The sequence below is a fragment of the Buteo buteo genome, chromosome 12 (genome assembly GCF_964188355.1).
Source record: "Buteo buteo chromosome 12, bButBut1.hap1.1, whole genome shotgun sequence".
Lineage (NCBI taxonomy): Eukaryota > Metazoa > Chordata > Aves > Accipitriformes > Accipitridae > Buteo > Buteo buteo.
The window spans coordinates 39,821,969-39,848,567 of NC_134182.1; the positions used below are offsets into that span (position 1 = coordinate 39,821,969).

The 26,599-nt window shown below is 61.2% G+C and overlaps 3 protein-coding genes across 8 annotated transcripts in view; all 3 read right to left on the minus strand.

Annotated features, from left to right (window-relative positions):
* The window catches only part of BIN3 (bridging integrator 3), a 41,797-nt gene extending 37,009 nt beyond the window's left edge, over positions 1 to 4,788 (minus strand). The window contains exon 1 of the mRNA XM_075043541.1: positions 4,727 to 4,788. Coding sequence (XP_074899642.1) covers positions 4,727 to 4,734 — 8 coding nt within the window. The 5' untranslated portion in view covers positions 4,735 to 4,788. The remainder of the gene's footprint in view (positions 1 to 4,726) is intronic.
* A 3,280-nt stretch (positions 4,789 to 8,068) lies between these two features.
* EGR3 (early growth response 3) lies at positions 8,069 to 13,400 on the minus strand. Of its 2 annotated transcripts, none has more exons than XM_075043544.1 (2): positions 12,333 to 12,460; positions 8,069 to 11,997 (listed from the first exon to the last, which is right to left on the minus strand). In XM_075043544.1, exon 2 carries the CDS (start codon positions 11,987 to 11,989, stop codon positions 10,952 to 10,954), a length of 1,038 nt encoding a protein of 345 aa, XP_074899645.1. In that variant the 5' UTR covers positions 11,990 to 11,997; positions 12,333 to 12,460; the 3' UTR covers positions 8,069 to 10,951. The 2 variants fall into 2 exon arrangements, with proteins under 2 accessions (XP_074899645.1, XP_074899644.1); XM_075043543.1 differs by lacking the exon at positions 12,333 to 12,460 and adding an exon at positions 13,176 to 13,400 and having other exon boundaries at positions 8,070 to 11,997.
* An 11,390-nt stretch (positions 13,401 to 24,790) lies between these two features.
* PEBP4 (phosphatidylethanolamine binding protein 4) overlaps positions 24,791 to 26,599 on the minus strand; it is a 79,707-nt gene continuing 77,898 nt past the window's right edge. For all 5 annotated transcript variants that reach the window (XM_075043547.1, XM_075043546.1, XM_075043545.1 and 2 more), the window contains one exon: positions 24,791 to 25,597. In XM_075043547.1, the coding sequence (XP_074899648.1) occupies positions 25,506 to 25,597 (92 nt within the window). In that variant the 3' untranslated portion in view covers positions 24,791 to 25,505. The remainder of the gene's footprint in view (positions 25,598 to 26,599) is intronic.

A 26,599-nucleotide genomic window follows, 5' to 3' on the forward strand; every position in this document is an offset into this window, starting at 1 on the left:
CCACGCCGGGCGCTGCGATCCCCCACCACGGCAGAGGACGCGGTGCACAGCTCTCGCCGGCTGCTCCACCCCGGGAGATGCAGCGTCCAGCTGAGGTGCCGGCGCTGCCCGCCTTGCAGAGGGCACGCCAGCGTTTCGGTTTCGCTCCGATAATACCTTTGGGATGTGCAAACCACCTTGCACGGGTGCTACACGCAGCAGCGCTGTGCAGGGAGGTGTTTGGGAGCTGCGCGCGCCTCGCTCACCGCTTTGGTATCCAGTTGCTTCATCCAATCTAATTTTATCCCGCGCTCATCTTCAAATCCCAGTATCGTTGAAACCCAGAGAGAAGGGGGAGCGTTGCCATTGACCACAACAGGACTGCGATTTGGGTTCCGAAAAACATCAATATTGATTCACTGGAAAGAAAACAGCGCCTTGGTCTGTGTTTGCATTGCACCTGCCCAACGTGGCCACAGCACAGCTCCAAAACACGGAAAACAAAATGAATAACCAACAAACCTACTCTTACGCTACAACCCAGCTATGCCTGCCACCTCCCCATACTCTCCTCTTCCTTTGCTAGCAGGCATAAATCCATCCAGCCAACCGTCCTTTCTGAGACAAGCAGCTCTTTTTCACCTGCATCCCCAAATATTTCAGAAAACACATTTATATTAACTCTGGATTGCATCCAATAAAGATGTGGGGAGTTAAACATCGCACAACCATACAGTTCCACTCCCAACTTTAAATCGATGCCAGCTCCTTAGTCCACTTAGCGAGAGCTCCCTGCCAAGAGGCATATGGTTTAGCAGTCCGGCAATGGCAACCCCCCATGCAGACCAATAATATGCTGCAGTGCAACAAGAAAACACGTGCTTCACACTGCCTCACTATCAACATTTGCTTAACATATTTTTTCTCCCAGTAAATACCAGCTGTTGCAGCGGTGCCGAGAGGCAGCACTCGGATATCGAGCTGTCACACTAAAACCCCCTTCCCATTTGTAAAGTCAAAATGGGAAACCAAAAGAGGAGGTATTTGGGAGTCTGGTTATGAGCTGCAACAACATTTGGTTTTACGCGGTTTCATGACCCTTAAAAACCCTTTAGATGGTCACAAATCAGATGCTTCCAGCAATTGAGGGTGATGATACAGTAGTAAAAGCCATCACTTCATTTCTCTTTAATTAGAAGGAGCGATAGCCAAGGTAATTGCTGGACTATTTTCCCCTCTCTCTTCCAAAACACATGGCTGCAGGTGAGTGGTGAGGAAGAGGGGGATGCAGACACATTCAAGAGACTCGAGTCCATGGCGTAAAGCCTAAAGGAAGCCACCAAGCTCTGCCGAGATTTAGAAAACATCTCATCTGTCCATGCAAGGCTGTTGCCCAAAACAAGCCTACTCCTGCTCTAAATAAAGCTTAGCCTAGAAAGACAGCACTGCCTAGTTGCCTAAGTGCATGAGTCGGGATTTTGGGGGTTTAATCCAGCCTCTGTCACCAGTGGGTTACTCTTTGGTCTCTGGAGCAAAGTTTTCCTGTGCTGGTACAACAGGCATTGCCATGTTCCTAGTCTCGATGCAGCACAGAGAGCCCCGACCCGTCGAGCGCTCGCAAATAGCGAGGGAAAGCAAAGGATTAACCACGCACAATTCAACAAGGCATCTACCATCCCGCTTGCAAACAGCCTCTTTGCCAGTTAATCTCTAGGGATTTCTCACAGGCCTTTGCAAAAAATTAAGGTAACGAGCGTACAGAAGCAAAACTGGAGGCAGAGTTACGTGCCGCTTCCCCAGCATGATCTGCAGGACAGAGCTGAGGACGAAGCTCCATCCTCTTGATCGGCCGCAAGAGCTGACCCCTGCAAAAAGGGGTTTTAATCAACGCTGTCCCAGGTCTAATGGTGCCCGTTGCCGGAGAGAGACGCACACACAAACTAAGCAAACATGCTCTGCTACACAAATGAACCTCCCGCCCCGCCGGCCTGGAACAAAGCTCGCTCCCTCCGTGGAGACGGCAGAGCAGCAGCATTGGGGATGGACATGTTTTACTCTGACATTTGAGGAGCAGGGCACGACCCCGGCACAATCAGTTCCCCCCCCCCCGGCCCGGCACGCATGCCGGCATTTGTTACCGCTGCCCGCTGCCGGCGGGAGCGTAACCCCTCGCTGTGGCAGCGAGGCGGACGTCACGCCGAACCCGTCCTTGCCAGCCGGGTGCTGAACTCCGGCCCCCCCCCGTGAATAGGGCGATTCATCTGGGGCGGGCGTCTGCGTGAATTATCAGCCAGGAGGGTTGGCAGGGCTGGCTGGCCGAACTGAGAACGATTGTGTCTCTGACACGCCGCCGAAGCCCCGCGGGGTCCAAGCCCCACGCGTTCGCGCGTAAGCGGAGCCACGACACGCCGAAGGACTGACGCTGCTGGAGAAGAAAGAGGAGACTCAGATTTCAGCAGAGTCCCCCCCCCTCCTTCTGGCAATGACCTTTTATTCCTCCCCAGCAAAAAGCGAAAACACCCGATCTCCCACCAAAAGCCACGTGGATTTTAAGGAAGCCACCAGACACCATAAGCTACAGTCCCCAGACAAGGTCCTCAGAAGCAGCGTGGCCAGACGGATGCTGGAAAGCGTAGAGGCGAAGCATTGCCACTCTGCACCCAAATTATTCCTCATCCATCATGTGAAGGGAATACTTATCTCTTACGTTTTTGGCTTTGTGGCTCCTCCCAGACCCGGAGAGCGGAGCAGGTCTCTTCCACTGGCTGGAGCTTTCTGAAAGCAGCCCCCAGGCCATGCTGCCCACAGAGCTCACGAGGGCAGCCCAGGCAAAAGGCGGCCCCGAGACCCTCGTTAACCAGCGTTGTCTATAATCATGGCTGCTCTGAGATGAGTAAAGCAGAACAAAAATGAACCTGGTGAATAAGTGTGTATTTTTAACCAAAAGGCCCCATTTTAATAGGTACCTATGTGCGCGTCATTATATTGTTGAAGTATGTTTCCAGACCACAACTTCCCCCGCTCCCAACTCTAAAAATCTTCAATTTTCACCATGTGCCTGCCCTGGAAAACTCAACCTGAGCCCGCCAGGCAAGGGGAAGGCCTTTTTCTCCTTAGAGCAGCACATCCTTCACCTCTCATAACGGTGCTGGCTCTATGCGACTATCCAGGATGAGAAATTGCACGTGGCAGTGAAGATTAATTTCTAATATAATCAGTTTAAATAAGAGGTGGGGAGACGCGTAGAAGCAGCATGCCAAAGGCACGGGGGTATGCGAACCGAGCTCTTCGCGAGTCTGATTCAAACACGCATAGGAATACTTTTTTTTTTTTAACAAAAAAGCTTCACTTTAATGGAGTCGAAGGCAGTTTTACAGCGTTTCAGACTCACAGACCCACTGGGGACCTTTCGGAGACCCCGCGCCTCCCCACAGCAGCGCCTGGGCATGGGGCAGCGAGTCTGGCTGCGGGAAGGTGGGAGGGCACGGGGGGGTCAAGGGGCTCAGCCCCTGCTCTCCATTACCCAGGAAGGGGGCCAGGCCCACCACAGCCTGGGGAGAAATGGGCGAGATGCCCCCCCGGGTGCACAGGCCTTAGAGACCCATATACCGCATGTGTGCCTGCGGACACAGCTTCGGGGCAGCTACACCGGGGGCAAGGCCAGCCAGCACTGGGGCCAAGCCTGACCAGCACCAAGGCCAAGCCTGGCCAGCACTGAGGCCTGCTCAGGGCCAGCACCAGGGCCCGCTCACGGTCCACTCCAGGACCAAGCCCGGCCAGCACCAGAGCCAAGCCTGGCCCGCTCCGGGGCCCACTCAGGGCCAGTACCAGGGCCAAGCCTGGCCTGCTCCAGGCCCCACTCAGGGCCAGCACCGGGGCCAAGCCTGGCCAGCACCGAGGCCAAGCCTGGCCAGCACCGAGGCCCGCTCAGGGCCAGTACCAGGGCCCGCTCACGATCCACTCCAGGACCAAGCCCGGCCAGTACCAGGGTCAAGCCTGGCCCGCTCCGGGGCCCGCTCAGGGCCAGTACCAGGGCCAAGCCTGGCCAGCACCGAGGCCCGCTCAGGGCCCGCTCCGGGGCCAGCACCGAGGCCTGCTAAGGGCCCGCTCCGGGGCCAAGGCCGGCCAGCACTGGGGCCCACTCGGGGCCCACTCAGGGCCAGCACTGGGCCAGCACTGGGGCCCGCTCTGGGCCAGCACCGGGGCCAAGCCTGGCCAGCACTGGGGCCCGCTCAGGGCCAGCACCGAGGCCTGCTGAGGGCCCGCTCCGGGGCCAAGGCTGGCCAGCACCGGGGCCCACTCGGGGCCCACTCAGGGCCAGCACCAGGCCAGCACTGGGGCCCGCTCTGGGCCAGCACCGGGGCCCCCGCCGGACCAGCACTGGGGCCCCCGCCGGACCAGCACCGGGGCCCCCGCCGGGCCAGCACCGGGCCAGCACCGGGGCCCGCTCTGGGCCAGCACCGGGGCCCCCGCCGGACCAGCACCGGGGCCCGCTCTGGGCCAGCACCGGGGCCCCCGCCGGACCAGCACCGGGGCCCGCTCAGGGCCAACACCGGGGCCCCCCTAGGCCGCCAGCCGCGGCAGCGCCCGCGGTGAGAAGCCGGGGCCTGTCGGGCCGAGCCGAGCCGAGCCCCAGGGATGCTGGCGAGCCGCAGGCCGGGCCCGGGGGCTGGAGGTCCCGCGGCGGCGGATCGAACCGGATCGGATCCCGGCACGGCCGGGCCGGGCCCGCGGGTCCCGCACTCACCAGCTCATGGTCCCCCGCTGCCCCGCGCCGCTCCCGGAAGTGCCGCCGCCTTCACCCCGCCCCTTCCGGTAGCGCCGCCAGAGGGCGGGAGGCGCGGGGAGCGTTAACCCGCCGCGTGCCGCGCCGGGGGTGACGTCGGGGAGGGGGCGTGACGTCACGGGGCAGGGTAGAGGGGCCCGGAGCTGTCTCCGGCAGGGGGGAAAACCGGCGACAAAACACTTAAAATCCTTCGGTTTCGGTGCAAACCCCGGGAACGGGGCGGCGTAAAACCCCGGCGGCCCGCCCCAAACCGGGGGGGAACCGAGGGGTGGGCGAGGGGTGGCGGGAGCACCCGGGGGTGGGCGAGGGGTGCGGGGAGGGGAAGGGACGGCCGGGAGCATCCCGGGGGTGGGCGAGGGGCAGGGATGCCCAGGAGCACCCTGGGGTGGGCGAGGGTGAGGGGTGGGCGGGGGCACCCGTGGGGTGGGCGAGGGGACCCGTGGGGAGGGACAGGGCTGCCCCAGCCAAGAAGGTCCAAGGGGAGGGCAGCAGGGATGTGCGGCAGGTTTGGAAGGGCGGGAGCGCCCAGTTTTGGGGAGAAACCCCCCCCCCAAACCCAGCTCCGGGAGGCTGGGTGGGGGCAAGTGGGGCTACAAAGACATTTTGGGGACCAAAAAAACCTCCCTGTCCTCAGCAGCGTCCCCATTAACCACCAGCAGCCACCGTCAGCCGTGACCCCGGGGGTGGTGGGATGAAGCGAAACCCCCCCCGAGCTCTGGGTGCCCTCGGAACCCCGTTGTCAACCCCAGGGTGATGTCCCGGTTTTGGGGGGGGGGCGGGTAGGGAACGGGCTCGGCCCCGGTGACACTGGGCTGGTGACGGCACGTGCCACCACACGGGGCTGAGGGGAGGAGGCCCGGGATGGACGCCAGGGGTGGCTTTATCAATTAGCAGGTGGAGGTAAACAGGGCGGTAATTACAGCCAGGGAGGATGATGCTAAACTGGGAAGGTGTTACCGACACCGATGAGGACAGGGGATTAGCCGAAAAGGAGTGCAGGGTATGGGGGGGGGGGCAGACCTGGGTGGGTAACCAGCGGGACGGTGCCCAGGGTGGCACAGACCCCAAGCACCAATTTTTGTGCCGGGATGGGGAGAAGGAGCCGGGGTCGGCAGCGGCGGGGCAGCGAGGGTCGGTGGAGAAGGGAGGTTGCAAGGCGTCGTGGTGACGCGGTGGAAAGGACTCAATTTTGGGGCGCTGATGGGGTGTCAGAGCAAACCCCGAGGGGAGGCAGCCAGGAGGACCCTGCCGCACCCCCGGGAGGAAGAGGAAGGATGGAGCAAGGCTGGTGCCAGGAAGGGTTTGCCGGTGGTTCCTTCTTGCCCCGCTGCTGCTCCTGGATGCCGTCCCCACCGCGATGCCCCACGCCGGCACCTCCGGGCGCAGGGAATGCGGCAAGGAAGGGCTGGAGGCAGAGCTGGGACAAGGGGGGTCTCGGCATCCGGGCATCCCGATGGCCACGGGAATCAGGGAGCATTTTCCATGGAGGCTCTGCCCCACGTGTTGCCCTGGCCCCGGGCATGTGCCGGGGGGCTGCGGGGGGGTGAGTCTGGGCCTTTCCTCTGAAACGCTCTGCCGAGAGCGGAGGTTGGAGCTGCAGCCCTGGGCGGGGATGGGGAGGAAGGGGGGGGACACGGATCCGCACGGTGCCGGGTCGAGGCGATCCAGAAACCATCCAGACCTTCTGCAGAAGATATCTCCCGCCGGGGCAGCAGGAGAGGCCGAGCTGGTGGCCGGAGGCTGAGAAGACCAGGGAGGGATCCCACCAACATCTGTGGCATCAAGGTCTACCAGCTGCAAACCAGGAGCTTCTGGGTGCGGGTCCCCGTCGCTCCCGACCCCGGGGACGGAGTCTCGGCTCTTGGTGTTCCTCCTCAGAAGCAAATCCCATCCCGCGGAGAGCTCTTGGGTTTCAACAACAGCTTGCAAAACCCCGAAGACCCTCAGCAGAGAGGAGCGAGGTGTTGCTGGCCTCCTCGGGAACCCGGAGCCACCGTCGAGAAGGGAAAGGCAGCAAGTTGTGTTGAGCTGGTGCGTGACTGGCAAGCCCTTCCCTCCTCCCCAGAACACAGATAGCCCAGAACGGGGATGGAAAGTGCCGTGTTTCCGTAGCAACCAACATTTTCGTGCAAGGTGCTGCACGCACTCCACGCGTTTTGCCACCCAAGGGTGCTCCTCACCTTCCTGCTCCGCGCTGGGGGGGGGTCCCGCCCGGTGGGATGCCTGCGCCCGGGTGGCAGAGCGGGTCCCCAGCCCGGCACTGGGGGCCGCGATGCCCTGTTGATGCCTGGTGGGCTCCTTCCCTCCTCCTCCTCGCCCGCAGCGAAGGAGCCCAAAGTGTTGAAGCAACGTTGGGTGGCTCCTCGCCGTGGCGCGGTGATGCCGGCGTGGCATCTCCCGGCAGCCTTTGCCGTGCCGCCGCCTGCCCGTGACCAGCATCTCCCGACGTCTTCCAGCACGAGCCACCAGTGGAGACGGGCATCACCACCGCCACAACAGCAGCCTCAGACGATGCTGGGGGCCGCGGCGGCTCTCCCCGCACCATCGGCTGCGTCCATGGCGGCTCCGGCTCCTGCCCATCCACCTTGGCTTGTCCGAGCCGCGCAAGGGGACATCGAGGGGACCAGCGGCTCCAAAACCAACAGGCAGCCCCCAATTGCTGCGGGACCTCCGAGATGCTCGGAGCACCGAGGGAAGAGCAGCCCAGACTCATCCTGACCCCACGCCGCGGGCGGCAGCCCCCGCTGCCCTTCCTGCCCTGCGCCTGATCCGGCGGCCGCTCCGACCTCGTCTTAATGGTCACCGAAGGCTCAACCACGTGGGAATCCGCTCGGGGACGCAGGAGCCCACCCGTGGGCTCCAAAGCCGGTTCCGCCAACACCACGAGATGCCGTCCCTGGCTGGGCCAGACGTGCCCTGAGTCACTGGGGCAGCCGCCCTGGGCACCGTCTGCCCCCGGGGTTCTCCCCAAAATTAAAGCCTCTCCGAGCCAGGGAGCTCAGCGAAACCCCAGGGACGGGCAGAGCTGCCCTGGCCTGGCAGGAGCAGCAGCTCCTCTGGGCCCGGCTGCGGATGCAAATCAAAAGGCAGGAAATTTGACGGCGGTGCCGGTACCTCCGCACCCCGGGAACGCCGAGAAAGACCGCGGTGCCAGTGCCGGCCGCCAGCACTGTCGGCAAGCCTTGGAAAAAGGGGAAGCTTGCGGGATGCTCAACCGCTCCGGCCGTGCTCCAGCCCAGCAGAGCTGGACCCGCATGGACTGAGGGACCCCCCCAGACCCCACAGTATCCTCCAGCCTTCACCTCCAGCACCATCCCAGCTCCAGGAGAGCCAGGGCTCCAGCCCCATCACTGGAGAAGGATTTAACCATCACAGGCCACCACCCGTGCGCCCACTCCAAATCTCCAAGCGCTTCGTCCTGCTCCTTCTCCCACCCATCCCTTGTGCCCGTACAAGCACTGGCTCTGAAACCCAGTGGGTTATTTTTAACCCAAGCAACCCAGCCCGGTAAAAATCCCCTCTCCGCTCTGTACCTGGGGCGATTTGGCCGGCGAAAGGCGCGGGGGCGTTACCGGCTGAAGCGGCACGATCCTCTTTCGCCCACCGTTATCCAACAGATGCGACCCGGTGAAAGCCGCCGGCAAAATGGTGACGGGGTCAAGGCGGCGGCGACGGCACGAGCGGGGAAAAATAAGACGCAAGGTCAAGGGCAAACCAAGGACGCGGTGGTTTTGGGGGGAACTTCAGGGTGCACCCCGTCCCAGTGCGGCCGGGAAAATTGGGGGGACGCGAGGACGGAGCCGGTCGCCTTCGGGGTCACCCAGCGTCCTGGCCAGCTGGTCTCGCCACGCCGTCCTGCGAACAGAACTGAAGGAGAGGGGGGGCTGAGAAAAGGTTGGGTTATTTTTAAAAAAATCATACCAAAAAAAAAAAAAAAAATTTTTTTTCAGAAAATACAACACTAGAAAAAAATGTACAAACAGGTTTCAAAGACGCTCATAAAGAGGCACAGCGCCCACCGTCCTACACATTTCAAGCCATTTTAACATCCCCCTTACATATTAGAGAGTTCTTTTTTTTTTCCAAACCAATATAGATCTTTTTTAAGCAAGATAAAATAAAGATATTTACTACAGATTTTGATTGTCAGCAAACACAATATATTTACTGCATTAGCATTTGCTCACAGTGCAAATGGTACAACAATACATCAGTTCAATATTTCTGATTTTTTCCCTTAAAAATGCTGTATGCATTAACTATCATATTTGCATTACAACATGACAAATGAGCAAATGAAATGTGTGTGAAAATTATCACCTTTTCACAATATCAAGCATAATTTTTTTTTAACCTTAGTATAAGGTACTATAAATCCAAGAAATAAAAACATCCACAAAATATATTACATCTGGTATGATTTTTTTTTTCTCTAAGTACTCAACTTTATACAAAAGTCTTTCAAAAAATATCATTCCCTTAGGTTTGTGTGGTTAAACCTGATTGTGGTTTTTTTTGTTCCTTTCGGTTCACATAAATTAGACTGCATTCTTTCTCTTCTCTTTATTTTTTGTAGGTTTTTAATGTTTTTTTTCACATGCAGACATCAAACCTGGATAGCACGACCTTTTGGCAACAAAGATTTTTTTTTAAGTCATTATTATTTTTGCTTAGTTTAGCTTAAATGTCTGAGCACAGTTTTATTAAAACAAAAGAAGAAAAAAATCAGAGCAGTCATGCAATGACATGCACATACCAGAAGGAGAAAGAAAAAAAAAAAAATAAAATAGAGGACTAATTGATTTTTCTCCTCCGTAGTTGGTTGGTTGTTTTAAAGTGACCAAATAAAATAAAATAAAAATATCTCACATTATAAAAAGTATTCAGCAAAATACTGGGGGTTTTTTCTGCATTTCTGTAAAGAATTTCCCTTCTGCTGAAAAAAAAAAAAAAAAAAAAAGAAAAGAAAAAGAAAAAAAAAAAAAAAAACCAAACCCAAAAGCTGCTGCCGGGACATCGCTCCCCGCTGCCGCCGCCGCCCCCCGAAGTTACGGGGGACCCGCAGAGCCGCCCCCCCCCCTCCCCTTACCCCGCCAGCCCGGCCTGGGGGGGCCCGAGCCCGCTTACCTCCGCCGTGGGGAACCGGTGCTTGGGGGGGGGAGGAGGGAAACTACGGGGGGGGAGGCACAGGGGGTCGGATCCAGGCCCAGCGAGGCAGAGAGGAGCCGGATCGGCTCCATCGCTCCATCCCCACCCGGAGGGACGGGATCCAGGCGAACCCAGTTCCTTAGGGAACCGGGCGGGTGGGATCCAGGAGGGCCCGATCCTGAGCAGCCCAAGCCCTTGGGAAAGCGGGTGGGTGGGATCCAGGAGGGCCCGATCCTGAGCAACTCAGCCTTTTGGGTCGGATCCGGTTAGCTGGGATCCAGATCAACCGGGATCCCGGGGATCTGTAACCCGGACAAGCCCCGATCCGGGCCAAACTGGGTGCGGGCAAACTGGACCCGGGAGATGCGGGATCCGGGCAAACTGGAGCCGGGAGAGCCGGATCCGGGTAATCCGGGTCTGGGCAATCCGGGATCCGGGCAACCGGGATCCGGGCAATGCGGGAGTAATCCGGGTGCAGGCAGCAGGGAGCCGGGTCCGGGTAAGGATGGGTGCGGGCACCCAGGACCCGCGCAGCGCAGGTCCAGGCAGTGCGGGTACAGGCAGCCGGGATCCGGGCAGTGCGGGCAATCCGGGTGCGGGCAGCCCAGGTCCGGGCAATCCGGGTGTGGGCAATCCCGGTGTGGGCAGCCTGGGTCCGGGCAATCCGGGTGCGTGTAGCCCGGGTGCGGGCAATCCGGGTGCGGGCAATCCCGGTGTGGGCAGCCTGGGTGCGGGCAATCCGGGTGCGGGCAATCCCGGTGTGGACAGCCTGGGTGCGGGCAATCCGGGCGCGGGCAGCCTGGATCCAGGTGATGCGGGTGCCATCGATCCAAGCGCAGGCAGGATCCGGGTGCGGGCAGCCTGGAGCCGGTCAATCCAGGTGCGGGCAGACTGGACCCGTGCAGCGAAGCCCCCGGTATCCTGAACCCGGGTAGGGGGGGGGTGAGGCTACCCCAGGGTCCCCCCCCTCCGGGGAGCCATGCGGTGCGGAGGGCAAGGGAGGAGAGGGGGTGTCACCGCGCCGCCCCCCGCGGTCCCTCAAGCGCACGTGGTGACGGCGGGGGCGAGGGCGACGGGGGGCGAGGTGGCGGCGGCGGCGGCGGCGGCGGGGGGCGCGGCGGGGGGCTGCCCGGCCGAACCCTTCTCGGCCTTCTTCTCCTTCTGCTTGAGGTGGATCTTGGCGTGCCGCTTGCGCTCGTCGGAGCGGGCGAACTTGCGGCCGCAGAACTCGCAGGCGAAGGGTTTCTCGCCGGTGTGGGTGCGGATGTGGGTGGTGAGGTGGTCGCTGCGGCTGAAGCTCCGCATGCAGATGCGGCACTGGAAGGGCTTGTGGCCCGTGTGGATGCGGAGGTGGCGGGTGAGCTCGTCGGAGCGGGAGAAGCGACGGTCGCAACCCTCGGCGGGGCAGGCGTGGGGCCGCTCGTGGAGCGGCGTCTTGCTGGGCCGGTTGGGATACTTGCGGGGTCGGATGGGCTTGAGGGTGAGGGGCGGCTGCGGCAGCCCCCCGAAACCCGGGTGGATCTGCTTGTCCTTGAAGGCCTTGATGGTCTCCAGCGGGGTGATGGGGGGCGGGTTGACGCGGATGGGGTCCAAGCTCTGGAAGGGTTTGTGCTCCGTGATGGTGCCCATGTCGTTGGGGTGGTGGTAGAGGTTATAGTCTGGGATCATGGGGAAGAGGTTGCTGTCCAAGGCGGGCTTGGCCGCCTGGTAATCCTGGGGGGAGTAGGTGAGGCCGGGGTTGCTCTGGGGGTCGTGGAAGGAGACGGGCTCCGGGTAGAGGTCACTGCAGGAGGAGTAGGGCGGCAGCGCAGGGTACATCTGGTCCACCTCGCCCTGCGGCGGCCCCATGCTGCCCGCCGAGCTCTGCGTGCTGGTGAGCGCGCCCGAGGACGGCGGTACCCCCAGGATGCCCGCGCTCATCAGGCTGATGATGTTGTCCTGGCACCAGTTGGAGGGCGAGTCGAAAGCGAATTTCCCCAGGTAGGTGACAGTCTTGTTGCCCGGGGCGGGTTGAAAAGTCCCCGAATAAGAGGACAGTTCCTGACCGGCCTTTTCGTTCGCTAAGCCAATGTCCATAACATTATCTGCAAAGAGCCAGAGAAGCGGGGCAGGGTGAGCCGGGAGGGCCGCGCCGCCCCGGGGAGGGCGAGGGGGGGCCCACCGGGGATGCACCGGGGATGCTCCGGACCCCCCCCCGCCCCGCTCCCTCCTATCCCTCGCTTCTTCCACACCCCCCAAACTCCGCTCCCCGCGTACTGCGGCGCTGGCTGCCGAGGGTCCCGGCCACGGGGGGGGCCGGGCTGCCGCCCCCGCGGGAAGCGGCCCCCGGGCTGCCCCGGGTGGGAAGGGAAGGGGGGGGACGGGGACACGGGAGACACACCACCGCCGCCCCGCAGGTGGGGCCGGGGGAAGGAGGTACCTGCGGCTACAGGTAGGCTTCCTCCCCGTCCAGCCCCCGGCAGCGCTGGGCACTCCGCGGAGCCGGCTGCGGCCGCCGACGCCGTTACCGACTCGCCGCCTTCCCTGCGCCGAGCCCCGGCGAGGAGAAACGGGGAGGGAAGCGGGGGTTGGGGGGGGTGGGTGGGTTTAGCCCGGCAAAGCTCCGGGTGGGAGCGGGGACACGCGGGGAGCCCCCCCCCCCCGCGCTCACCTGTGCCCCCCGTGTGTGTGTCCCGTGTCCCCCGTTCCTCCGTGTGTGTGCCCCCCCCCCATCATAAACCCGGCGCTCCGGGAAAGTCGGCGCCGCGTCCCGGGGAGCCCACGCCGCCGCCGCTGCGGGGTTTTGCTGGGGGGGGGGGGGGCGGGCGGCTGCCACGGCCACACGCGTCCGCGGTGCCTCCGCACCCCCGCGGATCCTGGCGGGGGCGGGCGGGCGGGTGGCCCCTCCGTGCCACGGGGGGCCCGGCCGTTTTCCGACACCCCCCCCCTACCACCACCACCCCCTTTCCTCCCCTCCCTCTCCGTGTTCCTCCTTCCCCACGGAGCACGGCCGCCGTCCCCGTACCTGCGGCGGCGGCGGCTCGGCAGCAGCGCTCGGCGGAGCCCTGCAGCGATCGCGCGGAGACACGGCGAGGAAAGGGGTGGGTGGGTGCGGGGGGGGGGACGCTCCCCAGCCCCAGCTCTTCCCTTCCCTCCGAGGCTCCATGACACCCTACCCACAGCGTCCTCCTCCTCGCCCCACCGGCTCCCCCCCCCCCCACCTCCTCCCCTTCTCCCCATTTTCCTCCCACCACCAAGCCCCCCCCCCCCCCCCCAACCTTACCTGCAGCCATCTGGTTGTAGTGAGCCACCGAGTCGCTGCTGCTGGAGAAGATATTCAAAGAGTTGGGGATCTCCTCTGGGTACAGATTGTCAGGCAATTGGTTCATCAAAGTGTTCATGGTCCCCGGCAGCTTCTCCAGTAGTTTGCCTGTCATAGCACTGGAGGAAAAGGCTGGTTCAACGTGGCTCCGAGCTCAGCTCCCGAGGAAACAACATCCGAGTGGCAAATCCGTGCGAGGGAAATCATGCAAGAGAAAAAGTTGGGGCGGGGGCGGGGGGGGGGGGGGGGGAGGGAGGGGGGCGGCGAGGAGGAGGAGGGGGGGGGAGCCGGGGGTGGCCGCGGAGGAGGGGGTGCGGGGAGTGGGGGGGGGGGGGGGTGCGGTCCTCCGTGGGTCCCTGGTGGTGTTTCCTCGAGGGGGAGGGGGCGATCTGGCTGGCAGATGTGGTTGTAGAAGCGGGTGGGAGGATTTAACCCCTCCTCTCGTTCGCTCGCTCCCGCTCCCCGTCCCCGTCCCCGTCCCCGCTCCCTCCCGCGCTCGGCTCCGCTCGCAGGTTCCCTCGCTGCCGCCCGACTGCTCCGCCGGGGACTCCGCAGCCCATTTATCCGGGCGGCGGGAGCGCTCCGTGACGTAGCTGCCCATATATGGACAGACAAAGCCGAGCCGAGGCCGAGACGTCACAATGGAAGCTCCGCACAATGGAACATTAGAAAGCAGGAAGCGGGGCCGGCCGCGCGCGGGGACGGGCAACGGGGAGAGCGGCACCGGGAACCGGGCACCGGGAAACGGGCACCCTGCACCGGGAAACGGGCACCGGGGCACCCTGCACCGGGAAACGGGCACCCTTGCACCGGGGCACCCTTGCACCGGGGCATCCCGCACCGGGAACCGGGCACCCTGCACCGGGAACCGGCCACCGGGTTATCCTGCACCGGGGCATCCCGCACCGGGAATCGGGCACCCTGCACCGGGCACCTTGCGGGAGTCTCTCCCTCCGCAGTCACGCCCCACCCGCCCAGCCACGCCGTCCCACCCGCGGAGGGCAGGTGGCGGCGGCGGCGGCGGCTCCCCCCCCGCCGCCCCGGGAAGAAGCGGGGGCAGCCCACCCGTGCCGTGCCTGTCCCCGCGTCCTCCCCCCGGGGATGCTCAGAGACAGGCCCTTACCTGGAGATTTTACCCCCCCACGCACACTCCTGTGTTCCCTGGAGAGCGGGAGGGAGGCGGGGGGAACCGGCCACAAACCCCATCCCGCAGCCCAGGAGAAGCGGGATGGGAGATGTGCGGGGCAAAACAGGAGTTTGGGCAGTTTGGTGGGAAGGACGGGGGTCAGCGGGGAAGGCTCTGGAGCGGCAGAAGCCGAAAACTCCTTCCCTAGCTAGTGATGACGGGGGAGACGGCTCCGCACCGAGCTGTCCCCCTCCCCACGGCCCGGGTCCCATGGCGAACAGTGCTTTGAATACTTTAAAACAGGTAACACTTGTTGGTCGCCTGTGATTTTAACCTCACCTCCCCCCTTTAAAAGTTTGGCACTTCCAAGGCGTCAGTAATTAGGTGGTTTCGTGCTAAGTGTGCCAACTGATGCTATCTTTAAAACCCTCCGAGTTATATAGCAAATGTATGGAAAAATGCTGTGTTGCAATAGCTCCACTTACCCAATTCCTGCAGGGCCGGCTTTGCAATGGGAGTGAAATCCGTGCTACGGGAGTGCTGCAGCTGGAGGGGACCGGGCACTGGCTGCCGGCTGCGGGAGGGGGGGGGGGAGTCCGGGGTGGGGTGGGGGGAGGCACTGGGAGGAGGGTGCTGGTACTGGGAGGCCCGGGGATTTTGGCCCTGCGGTGCCAGCAGCCTCTCGGTTTGGGGAGGGGGGGGATGCTGCGGTGCAGGGGGTGGTGGGGGGAAAGCATGTACTGGGAATGGGGGTCAGTGAGACCCCACCGTGGCCTCTTTGTGAGTGGGGGGTGTGTGTGGGGGGGTGACCCGTGTGCTCTATCCACTGCAGCCCCCCCCATCCACTGCAGCCCCCCCCCATTGCATCGTCACCCATCCATCTCAGCACCCCGCTTTCATCGGAAGCCCCCTCCATCCTTCGCAAACACCCCCCCCATCCCTCGCAGCCCCCTTCCACCCTTACCCCCCCATCCATTGCACCCCCCCCCCCTTTCTTTTACCACCCCCCCACCTTGGAACTCAACCCCCCCCCCCCCCCACCCGGGGGACCGCGGCTGCAGAAGCGGCTGCGGGGGGTGGGTGGTGGGTGCGGGAGGCGGCGGCGGGTGACGAGGGGGGGGGAAAGCGGGACGGCGGCGGGCGGGCAGCCGAGGGGAAGAACCATACAAGGTCTGGATCCGGCCCCGCCTCCGCTGCCTTCTTTGGCGGCCGGTTCCGGTGCCCCCGGCGCTGGGGAGGTGCGGGGCGGGTGCGCAGCGCTGGGCGGCGGGGCGAGGAAGAGGAGGAGGAGGAGGGCGATGGGGGACCCCACTGCCTTCCCCCCCATCTTTCTTCCCACCCGTTTGTTGGTTTTTGTTGGTTTGTTTGGTTTTTTTTTTTTTCCCTCCATCAGCGCATTCCCACGGGTGGAGGGAGCCCGGCTGCAGCGGCGGGGTTGGGGATGCTGCGGGTTTCCCCCCCTCCACGCACCCCACCGCTGCGTGACCGGCTCCCACGGGCACCCAGATCAGAGCAGCCCCCCCCCCCCAAAAAAAAACCACACGAGCTGCCCCTCCTCAACCATCAAGCATGTTCAGCAACACCATCGCCACCACTGCTTCTCTCCAGTTCCTCCAGACTTTATACTGGAGGGGGTGAGGGTTTGCTGGGCCTTACCGGCAGGCACCAGCGACGCTTGCGTTGGGAATTGCTGTGCCGGAGCAAGAAGACACTGGTCCGGCTCCTCACCCCACAAGAGAGCAACCCAGCATCCCCACAGATGCCAGTCTGCCCAGCCCCGCTTTTGGCTCCCACTGACCCGGGTGGGTATCTGCCCCCTGCGCCGTGGGTGGAGGGATGACGGTGCCACGGGTGTGTGAACGTGAACCCGTACCCCACCTCGCTCTCCCCGATCGGCACCTGGTCCCCACTGGGAACGCAGCTGTCCCCCCGCCGAACCTGGGGAGCTGGGGCTGTGGGTGCAGAGATAACACCCCAGCCCCTCGCGGCGGGGTTTAAGCTCGATTCAAAGCTCCTGAGTCATAAGGGCCTGGTTTACACAAGGAGCTGGGCTAGGAGGGAGGCACGCCGCTAAACCCAGCCTGTGAGAACGGCCTAATCCCGCACAGACACCGTCTCAGTTACTAATAGTGGTTTGATGCCAATTGATGGGGAACGGCCTTAAGCCAAAATAAACCGAGGCGGCCTTAGACTGGCATGAAAACGGCCGCGCGGGGGTTGGATTGGCTTAGTTACAGCTCAGTTTAATGGGTCGGAGCGTCCTGAGCAGAGTAGTTTACCCAAAGGGAGAAAAAAAAAAATATTCTCACCTGGGATGCTCTGAATGGTTTTAAATTACAGTCCGGTCTGGATGGAGGCTGCAGCTGAGAGCTTTCACTTATTTTGATCATTCCACACGCCTGTCTCTTAGGCCATGCGAACCCCATCCTGATCGGGGTGTTTCAGTAACGTAAATAATCATTGCTGGCATCAGTGATTTCGCAGCATGGATCTATGTGCATGAAATGCTGCCGGCCCTTCCTCAAAGCCGATGCAGAGTGTCCCACAACACCATTGCCCCTGCATTTCAAAAGCTCGTCATGTTAATAAAGCAAGGAAAGCAGAGCTGGCCGAGCCTCCAGCTTGGCCCCTGAACCAGCTGCCTCATTAACCCCAGAGATAATGGGAAGAGTAATGCCATGACACCCAGGCAGCACGGGTGAGCCCGACCTCCTCTGCCCCTGGCACCCACCTCCGACCCCCTGCGCCTCATCTCTCCCCACCCGCCTGTGCAGCGGTTGGGACAAGCCCTGACATTAATTAATAGTGTCCCAGCCAGGTTTGGTCCCCATAAGACCCACACCAAGAAAGTGCTGGCAGCTTCCCCTGAGCAAGGAAGCAAACGCAGCCACCCGTGCCAGTGCCGAGACCCCCCCCCCCAAGCTCCCGCTGCCCCCCCCAGGCCCTGGTCCTCCCTATGCGATGCCGAGTGCGATGCACCCATCCCCATGCAGGGTATGCCAAAACCCCACCAGCACCCCGGGGGGCTCAGAGCTGTGTCCCTCTGGGTGCTGTCAGCTGATGGGTGATTTTTCCCCGTTCCTCTCGGTCTTGTGACCGGGGTCTGCCGCCCTCCGGGTGATTCATGTGCCGTGAGCCCTGCAGGTGCACCAGGCTGTGCCACAGCCGGGGCGAGAGGCCACGCTGCACACAGGGTCTCTGGGGACCGCCGGGGCTTTTAAAAGGGGAACTATTCAGTTTTTTTTCACCTAATTAATGACAGCATAAATGTACTTATAGGGAGGAGAACATGAGCCTGGTTTTCACGCCTTGTGGCGAGGCACATGGGATGCTCGTCCCCATTAAAGTCATGCTTAAACCTTGCTGGTGGCCTTGAGCCAAGAGCTGAGCTTGGACAGAACTGAGCCTTGGAGGCTGAGGGACACGATGAGATGCTCGTCACCATCCTGCTGTGCAGTTCAGTGTCTTGGGAGCTCCGGGAGGCTCTGCACAGTGCATGGCTGTGACTTTCGGGCTCTGGGGACCCAGCGTGGTGATGTCTCTGGTCCTGGATTACAGAGGATGCTCAGACATGAAGCTTGAGGCACGCACATGGAGGCTTTCCCCCCCAGCCCCTTGGATTTGCTGTAGATGTAGATCTGGGGCTGGTAAGGTCACAGAGTCGTAAACAGAGTGTAGCTGGTGGGGACCAGAAAGGTCACCTACCTCCTACCCCCAGGCATGACTGTACCGGGGCCATATGCGTAGGCGGCTGCTTGGATGGACGACAACACGAGCTCTTCTCAGGCAGCTTGGAGAAGGAGAACAAATAAACCCCAAATCTTTCAGCCACCCGAACCGCGAGGTGGGTGTCGCAGAGGTATCTGATGAAGCCGCCGTCGTTTCTCAGGGCTGCAAGTGTTTTGTTTGCAAGCGGTGAGGCTGCACGGGCGGGATGCGGTGTTTCGGGGGTGTCAGCTCCCTCTGCCAAACACCAGCTGCCCAGATGTGGCAGATGCTGCATCGGCAGCAATTTATTCTCTGGGCAACCCGTGGCCTTGGATGTGAGAAGACGCTCAGCACTGGCAGGGATGGGATTCAGGGTAATCTGTAATTTCTGGAGGAGGAGAGACTTTCTCCGCTGCTGTTGGGCGTGGGAAATCCTCATTTCAGGCCAAACTCTGGCTTGGGAGGACTCCAGCCAGGAGAAACTGCTGGGCAGCCTTCCTGATCCCGGACCAACACCCTCCCGGCACGGCCTGCGTCCTTCCACAACACCGTCACCCGCCTCACCTAGGTTTTCCTGATTTGCCTGTGAAAATTACACACCCTCCTCCTCCGGAAATATTCAGAAACACTTGCACTGAAATATGCATGGCAAAGGAGACGGACATCTCCCTCCTCCCTCCTCTTTGGGGGGTGGCGGCGGGGGGGGGACAGAGAGGAAGGGATCCACGGGCAGAACTTGCTGCCCTGGGGTCTTGCTGCCAACAGGTCGGTCCCAAAAGGCAGGTCCCCATGTGCCAAACCCCGGGGGGGCTGGTGGGGGGCCAGCCAGGCAGTGGGGTACTGCGGGAGCACCGTGGGTGGCTGCGGGAGGCCCTTTCCTGCCTCAGTTTCCCCTGTGGCAAGAGAGAGAGAGATCAGCCCTGCCTCACCCTACGCAGCAGCAGTATGAAAAGCTTGGGGGGAGGGGGGGCAAAAAACCCTTTGGAGCAGACAGGAGCTGCTGCAAACCCACCCTGCTGAACCTGGGGCAGCCCAGGGCACCCTGCGCAGGAAAATGGGTGCTGGGTGGCCGGGGCTGGTCCCTGAAGGTGGCAGCACTGGGAGCCGGCTGGAGGGCAGGGAAGCACCCACAGCAGCATCGGGTGCGGAGGGTGATGCCAGGGGGGGCTCTGCCTGCACCCACCCCCTGCTCCCCGGTCCCCACACCGCCGCCGTCCCCTTCCCCGCATCACCCCGGTGGTGCGGCAGCAAGGACGTGCCGGTTGCGCTGTGCCACCCCAAAGAACATCCCACAATTTTCCGCTGCTCTCAGGGCCTGGGGTCAGTGGGGGACTTCGGCTTGCGGTGGCGAGGGGCGCGCTGCCGTACGCACTGGGGAGCCGGGAACCTCTGGGTCATCTAAGTCCGAGACAGGTTTTGGTTTGCAAACCCGGAGGTCTTTCCTGCTATTATCCAGCTCGCAGCAACGGAACAATAGCGGTGGCAGCTGGCGCAGTGTGACCCAGAGATAAGGAGACAGTGTGATTAGCAGGAAAACTAAATAGTAGGTCCAGAGCAGAAAGCAGTCCCGAGGGAGCAGCACCGCTGGGAACGACGGGCTTTCCAGCCAGAGGACCACTAGCAGAGATCAGGCACAGAGCTGGCAGAGACGGGGCTGCAAAACCAGGGCTGGTGTTATGGGACAAGGACGAACCTCGGCATCGTGGCCCCGGCCAGGAACCCCAGAGCGACCGGGCAGTGCTGCAGCCCCAGCAAGGGGTTTGCAGAGAGACACCACAAAGGCTTTTTTTTAACCTGAAACCAAGAAACAGAAGAGGAAATGGATGTTTGCGTTTCAACTCTGAGAACTGTGCCATGACACACAACTCTGGAGATGTGAGCGGTTCCCTAATGGGAGAGGACCTCGTGGCACAGCCAGCGCCAAAGCGTGGCAGAGACTGTCCGAATCCGCCGCATCCAACAGCGGTGCCGGAGAAGGAGCTCAACCTTGTGCGAACGCGGCACAGAGGCTGGAAAGCCGGAGCAGGGCGTGAATCCAGCACCCGGCAGGATTGGGGTATCCATCTCTGGATGCTGTGCGAGGGGATGGATGTCCTCCCGGCTAGCCGAAGCCAAAGGCTGTGCAGCCTGGGAAAACGCTGCTCCCGAGGGCTGCAGGGCTTTGCTTTAACCACCGAAGGAGAAACTGGTGAGAGGCCAAAGGCGAGGGATCTGCACAGCCATTGAAACCAGCCCGGGGGGAATTAGCCATTTCCTAGCAATGAGGAAATATGAGGTTAGCTGAGGACCTGCAGGGCTGCGAGGAGGGAATGGGAAGCGAGTCGCTACCGACAAGTGAGGACAAGCCGGCCGGGGGCTGTGGGGTGAGACCGTCCTCTGCCCGTGGTGCAGGCAGGGGAGGCTGGCAGAGCCGCGCAGCCATCCAGCACCTTCCACCACACCTCTGGATGCAAACCCCGAAAGGCATCTGCCTCACCCCGCAGGCAGCCGGGAGTAAACAGGGCAGCACCGGGCACCCAGGCACGAGCCGAGGATGACGGCTGCTTCGGGGCAGGAGCAAAGCTTGGTGGTCCAGGACCACCTTATCAACAACCCTTTTTTTCTTTTTTTTTTCTACTGAGGAGTGTTTTGGGCAAACCACATCTGAAGGTGCTCGTGCTCCCGGCGGAGCGGGTGAGGCTGCGAGCTTCCCACTGCCGTGGACAAACCCAGCCCAAACCGACTCGGAGAGCGAGGTGAAAGAGGAAACAAAACCCCAACACACTTTGTCTCTGTTGAGCATCCCTTGATGGGATGTCTGGGCATCCAGGGCAGCGCCTCATGCAGGCGCAGCCGTTTGCCCTCAATAAAAGCCAGCGTTTGCATCCCCAGGGCGCTGCAAGAGCCCGGCTGAACGGCTGCCAGCCCCAGCGAGCGGGATGGGGGGCTGGGACCCCCAAACCGCCAAGCTCTGATGGGACAGCAAGGTGGACTGGGCTCCTCCAGACAGCCCCACAAAGCTCCTTTGATGATATGCAGCATATTGGAGGCCCAATAAGAATTGATTATTATTGCTAATTAATGAAACCATCACACCAGGACCAACCTGCATGCCCTTTGCTGCCCGCCAGCCCCCTCCGGGTGCTGGCACGGCGTGCAGAGGTGGGGACGTGGCCCCGTCCTTGCCTCGCCCGCCTTCCCCTATTACTTCAGGAGCCCTAAATTCCTGCTCCAGCCCAGGCTGCCTCTCCCAGGGCCCGCCCGGCTGCCGGGTCACCGCTCATGGAGCGGCAGGGACGCGTCTGATGTATCCGGCACCTCGTGGCCGCCGGCGAAGCCGAGCAGCCGGCTCCCGGTGCATGCACCCGCCGCCAACCCCAGCCCCGTGCATGCACCGTGGCACGTCGGGGACCCCCAGGCTGGCGGTTTCATGTGTCCACAGCACGAGGCTTGAGGGCTGGGGGCTCAGCACGGGGCATCGGAGCATCCCACCAGCGGTGCCCATCACCCACGCTGTGGCTGATCCGGAGAGTCCAGTCCCTTCATGGTGCCATGGGGATGCTGATGCTCAGGTCGCCTGGAAAATCTCCTCTGCTGGCATCCAAAACGGGCAGCGTTGTTTACCCCCGTGTCATGCCGTGGTGTTTCCACCAGCACATGGGGATTAAGAATCTTGACCTATTTCCCGGGGGGTGCAACAAGGCTTAATTCACTGAATGCTTGAGGAGTGCATAAGATCTGCAGATAGAGCCATTATGAAGTGTGAGATATCATTAATTAATTCATAGGTTGATATAGTTATGCGCTTAGATCATCATCAGCTGATCCTGCTAATCTCTTCTTGTGCAAGTACCTGTGCGAGGGGAAGCTGCTGCCTGGCATCCCTTTGCTCCTGGTGAGCTGGATTGTTCCCACATTGTCCCCAGGTGCCACCGAGACTGGGGGGGGTGCAAGGGGTGGCCCCCAGTCCCTGTTACTTAATATCCCCTGCCCCTAAATCTGCATTTTCCCAGGGTGGTCCCACCAGAGGGGAGATGCCTCCTGCTCTCCATCAGGGGATGGGACTCAGGGCTGCCCCCCCTTGAGCCAGGGGCTGAGACTTTTTCTCATTAGAGTAATTATTTCAATAATCATTAAAAATAGGTAATTATTACCCTGTTGACTTAGGGGTTGTGTTCAGTGCAGGCTTCTTCTGGCCTCCGGCCCAGTTTTGGAAAGAAACGCCCCCCATGCGCAGCTGGGAGCTGCTGTTGCTCCCCAGGAACATTCGATTTTCACAAGCTTGTTATTATTTTTTTTGAACCCCAAGTCTTCCTCTTCCTCAGCCATCCCATCAGGTGGGTGGGTTTGCTCGGGGAAGGGGCTGGAAGCGTTCAAACGCAGCACCTCGCGACTCCGTCCTGGGGAGAGCAAAGGGGAGCCGGGCTCCATCCCGCAGCCATGCCTGGGGCTCAGCTCGCTGCCGCAGCCCCCCAAATCCCCAGGAGCGTGTACTCCCGTGGGCCTGTGGCCTTTCAATTCCCTTGGGCTCTGCAAGGCTGGTGCACGCATGGCGGGATGCCCGGCAGATGCAGGCGGAGAGGCCAGCGGTGCCGTGGGTACCACGTTACACCCCATTGAGCCCAAACACACCTGAGCTCACCCAGCTCTATTTTCTCCTGCCCCCTTCCTGGACCTTCAGATGAAAAAATAAAAAAGCCACGACAGTGGAAAGTCAAGCTAACAAATACAAATAAAACTTCCTCTGGATGCTAAAAATGACAGACGTAGACAGAGAAAAAAAATTATATCGGTGACAATAACAGAGCGCGGAGCTATTTCAGTTCTGGGCTGTTCCATTGCAGCACTCGGCGCTGGGGTTGTGGCTGCTGAAAACCAGCCACTTCCCCAGGGACGTGACGTATTTCCTTTCCATCACAAACTGATTTAGAAGCAAAACTTTCTACATTTAGGCAGTGAGAGACTCAGCTTCTCTTTTCTCTCTCACACCAATGGTGAGCAAATGGAAGGAGAGATACAGGGGGTGGGACCAGCACAAAGTGACTGTACGTGGCTTCCTCCTTTTTTTTTTCTTCGTTCTTTCTAAATTATCAAAAAGCGAACCAAAAAACCACAATTAATATTTTCCATGCCGTGAAGGCCTTGTGTGCATCCAAGTGAGAGTTTGTGGCTCTGGGCTGGCCGCACCGTGTGTTTGCAGCCCTGTGTGTGCCTGGTGCAAGGCCAGCGGTGCCTCGTCCTGCGTCCCCGCAGGGCACCGTCCCAGCAGGGTGCCCGCTGCAGCCACCCAGGCAGATTCATGCTCTGGACCATCCCCATCCTCATCTCCATCCCCATCCTCATCTCCATCCCCATCCTCATCTCCATCCTCATCCTCATCTCCATCTTCATCTGCATCCCCATCCCCATTCCCATCCCCATCTCATTCCCATCCACATCCCCATCCCTGTCCCCATCCTCATCCCCATCCCTGTCCCCATCCTCATCCTCATCCCTGTCCCCATCTTCATCCCTGCCAGTGACACACAAGGGAGAGGATCAGTCTGGGCTTGCGGTGTCTAGCGAGAGCAAGCCTGGCTCAGACTGGGCAGACGCGGCGTGCGTCTAACTCCTCTCATCTCCAGCTCAAATTAAAACCAAGAATGATGGCGATAATTTCCTAGAAGGATAAACATCCGATCGCCTTTTCTCTCTCGTTCCACCAAAAATAAACACACCAGCCACAAGGAATTAAAGGCAGGGAGGAAAGGATGACTATAGTTTGACTGCAGGATGTCAACAAAGCATGACCTTTCATTTACACCGGTCCCTCTGCATTAACCTAACGGGCCAATTACACCCTCAACAGAGGGTAAGTATAGAAAAAGAGAAGGAGAAATCCAACTTTAGCAGACTTCCATGACATCTCTTAGTGTCATTTCCTCTGCTGCTAATCTTAGCGCCGATGGCAAGCCGGGCAGCATGTTTTGTATTTTTTTCCCTGGGTTGTGGTATGTTACCCAGCTTCCTTTTTTTGTTGCTCTTCTTCCCACTGCATCCTGCAGCTTCACCCAGCGGCGTGTGCCCGGGGTGAGCCGGGACCCCCTGGCTCCCGCATCCTCCTTCGCACCTTGCAGCCCGTCACCCCGATCCTTCCCGGCGGGGACCGAGGCTGGCAGAGTTTTGCAGGACCCATGCGACATGCGGCTGGAGTGATTCAGCCCCTGCGAGGTAAACAGACGTTTCCTGCTGGAGGGAAAGTCCCAGCCATGTTTAAACCCCCCTGGCACGGAGTGAAAGCCGCTCTCACAGCTGGGGAGGGCAGCCAGGCAGGCACAGGGAGCGAGAAGGAGATGGCACAGACTTGTTTTCTCTCTTGCATCGGGAACAGGTTGCTCTGGGACAGACCCAGGGACTGATGCAGGGGTGAGATGCAGCAACAGGAGCATCGCCATCCCCTCCAAACGACGCTAGACCTCCCTGCAAGGCTGTAAGCAAGTTGTTCCCTCGTGCCTCGGTTTCCCCTGCCTGCAAAATGCCCCCCCCGGGTTCTTGCTCCCTGTGGTTTGTTCAAAGTGCCCCTGGATGCGGTCCTGGCCATCGGCAGGACTAAATCAGCTTTGTCACAGCGGAGCCACCAAGGACATGCTGCAAGGAGGACTTGCAGGCGGGTGAATCCAAGCCTCAGAGAAAACCGAGTCTTAGATGAAAGCCTAATTAAAGAGCTAATTAAAGGGGAGGTCCGGCTAAGTGGCCAGTAGGCAGAGCTCTTCTGATTTACGGCTTTAATTTCGGTTTTGCTTTCCAAGAGAAGCGGGTTGAGGCAGCGAGCAAGGGCAAAGGCAGGGCAGGGCCAGAGTCAGGCCAGGGCAGTGCCCGGTTCCCACGCTGCCGCCCTGCGTGGTGCTGCCGAGGGACCCCCCCGGCCGGGCACCACGGTCCTGCTCCGGAGCCCCTGGGTGACATTGGGCCATGCCCGGCATCACCTGCATGAGGGTCTTGCTGGCAACACCCTGTCATGTCCCCCCCCAGCTGCAAGGGGGTCTGCTCCATCCCGTGCTGCTGGCGCGGACCCCAAAGCAACCAGATTCACCCGGCGCTGGCCCGGCATCGCCCCGCGCTCGCTGCTGCCAAGGAGCCCGTGGAGCCCCGTGCGCTCCATCCATGTTTTATTCTGAAAGCTGCAGGCATTAAAGCTCAAGACCCCCACGGTGCAGGGGGAACATGCTGGGGGTCAGGCCAGAAATAGGGCGAGGGGACAAGAAGGTGATGCCGTTCTTCCCAGGACACCGCTTGGGATGTTACCCTCGGAGGGAAAGAGAAACCCCTCCCAGGTTTTGGAAGTGGAGGGGCTGGGATTTCTGCTGGGAATCTGGGCTGGTAGAAGGGTGGGTGCATCCTCGGTGGGTTCTGGGGTCTCCTCCCGGTCCGGACGGAGGTGGCTCTGCGGTGCGGGGAAGAGAGCGAAGCTGCGCAGGGGAAGGGCACGATGGCCGGCGCTAATCCTCGTAGTATTTGGTGAGGAACTGGGTCGAGGCCACCGGGGAGCCCAGCCGAAACTGCTCCACGAAGCTCTCCATCGCCCAGGCTCCTGGGGAGAGAGGGAGAGGGGGTAAGCTGGGCTGCGAGACGGGCCAGATCCAGGCTGGGGCTGCACGCTGCATGCCATGCGCCGGCTGCGGCTCTGCCCGAGGCGTTGCAGACCACATCCTGCAAACAGCGGCAGGCGGGGAGGCACCGGGCTCTGTCCCGTGGGGCCAGAGGGCAGGGAGCCATGGGGATCCCAGCCCTCAGCATCCCTGGGGTGGGGGTTAAATGGCATTGCCCCCCCTCTCCGCCCCTGCTGACCTTTGGAGCCGACCTTCCCACGGCTTCCTATGAGTCCACGCCTGGAAATCCCCCAGCAGCACGTGGGGGAGACAGCACGAGATCCCCCAGCCCCTTCGCTCGCATGCACTGAGCTGCTGCTCCACAAATTTTTGGAGCCAAGAGTGTTCTTCATTCCTGACCCCCCCCTCTCCGCAGCTGCCTGCCCTGACCTGAGGATGCCAGAGATTTGGGGGCAGCTCACGGCTGGAGACGGCCTCGGTTTTTCCTACACTGGAGGTGGCAGGGAAACCCTCTCCGGGGCGGTGGGCAGGAGGGATTCCCTCGTCCCCGTGGGCCAAAAATCCCCCTGCACTTTGCAAGGGTTCAGTGTCGCGCGTGGGTCTGGCTGGTGGTTGGTGGAGCATCCTCCTCCTCGGCCAAAGGGGCTTTCCCCGGCAACGATGGGACCCAAGCAGCTCACCCTGCCACCTCTGTCCCTGCCTGGAGGGACACTGGGTAGGACATGGCCCTGGGGTTGCAGGGCGGGGAAAGGGGCCCGTTGTTTATCTGAAACCCGTCCTCCCCTCCTCTCCCCTTCCTGGCGCTGCTCTTTAATGTCACGCTGCAGACTGGCAGCCCTTATCTGCCTTCACATCTCAGCCCCAACTGGAGCAAACCATCCCCTTTGCTCTTGCAAAAGTGCTGAGCAAAACCCCAGCTGCTGCATCACCCGCGTGGGGCGACGATGGCTCGGGGTGCCGGCGGAGCCCAGCTCCCACCCCCC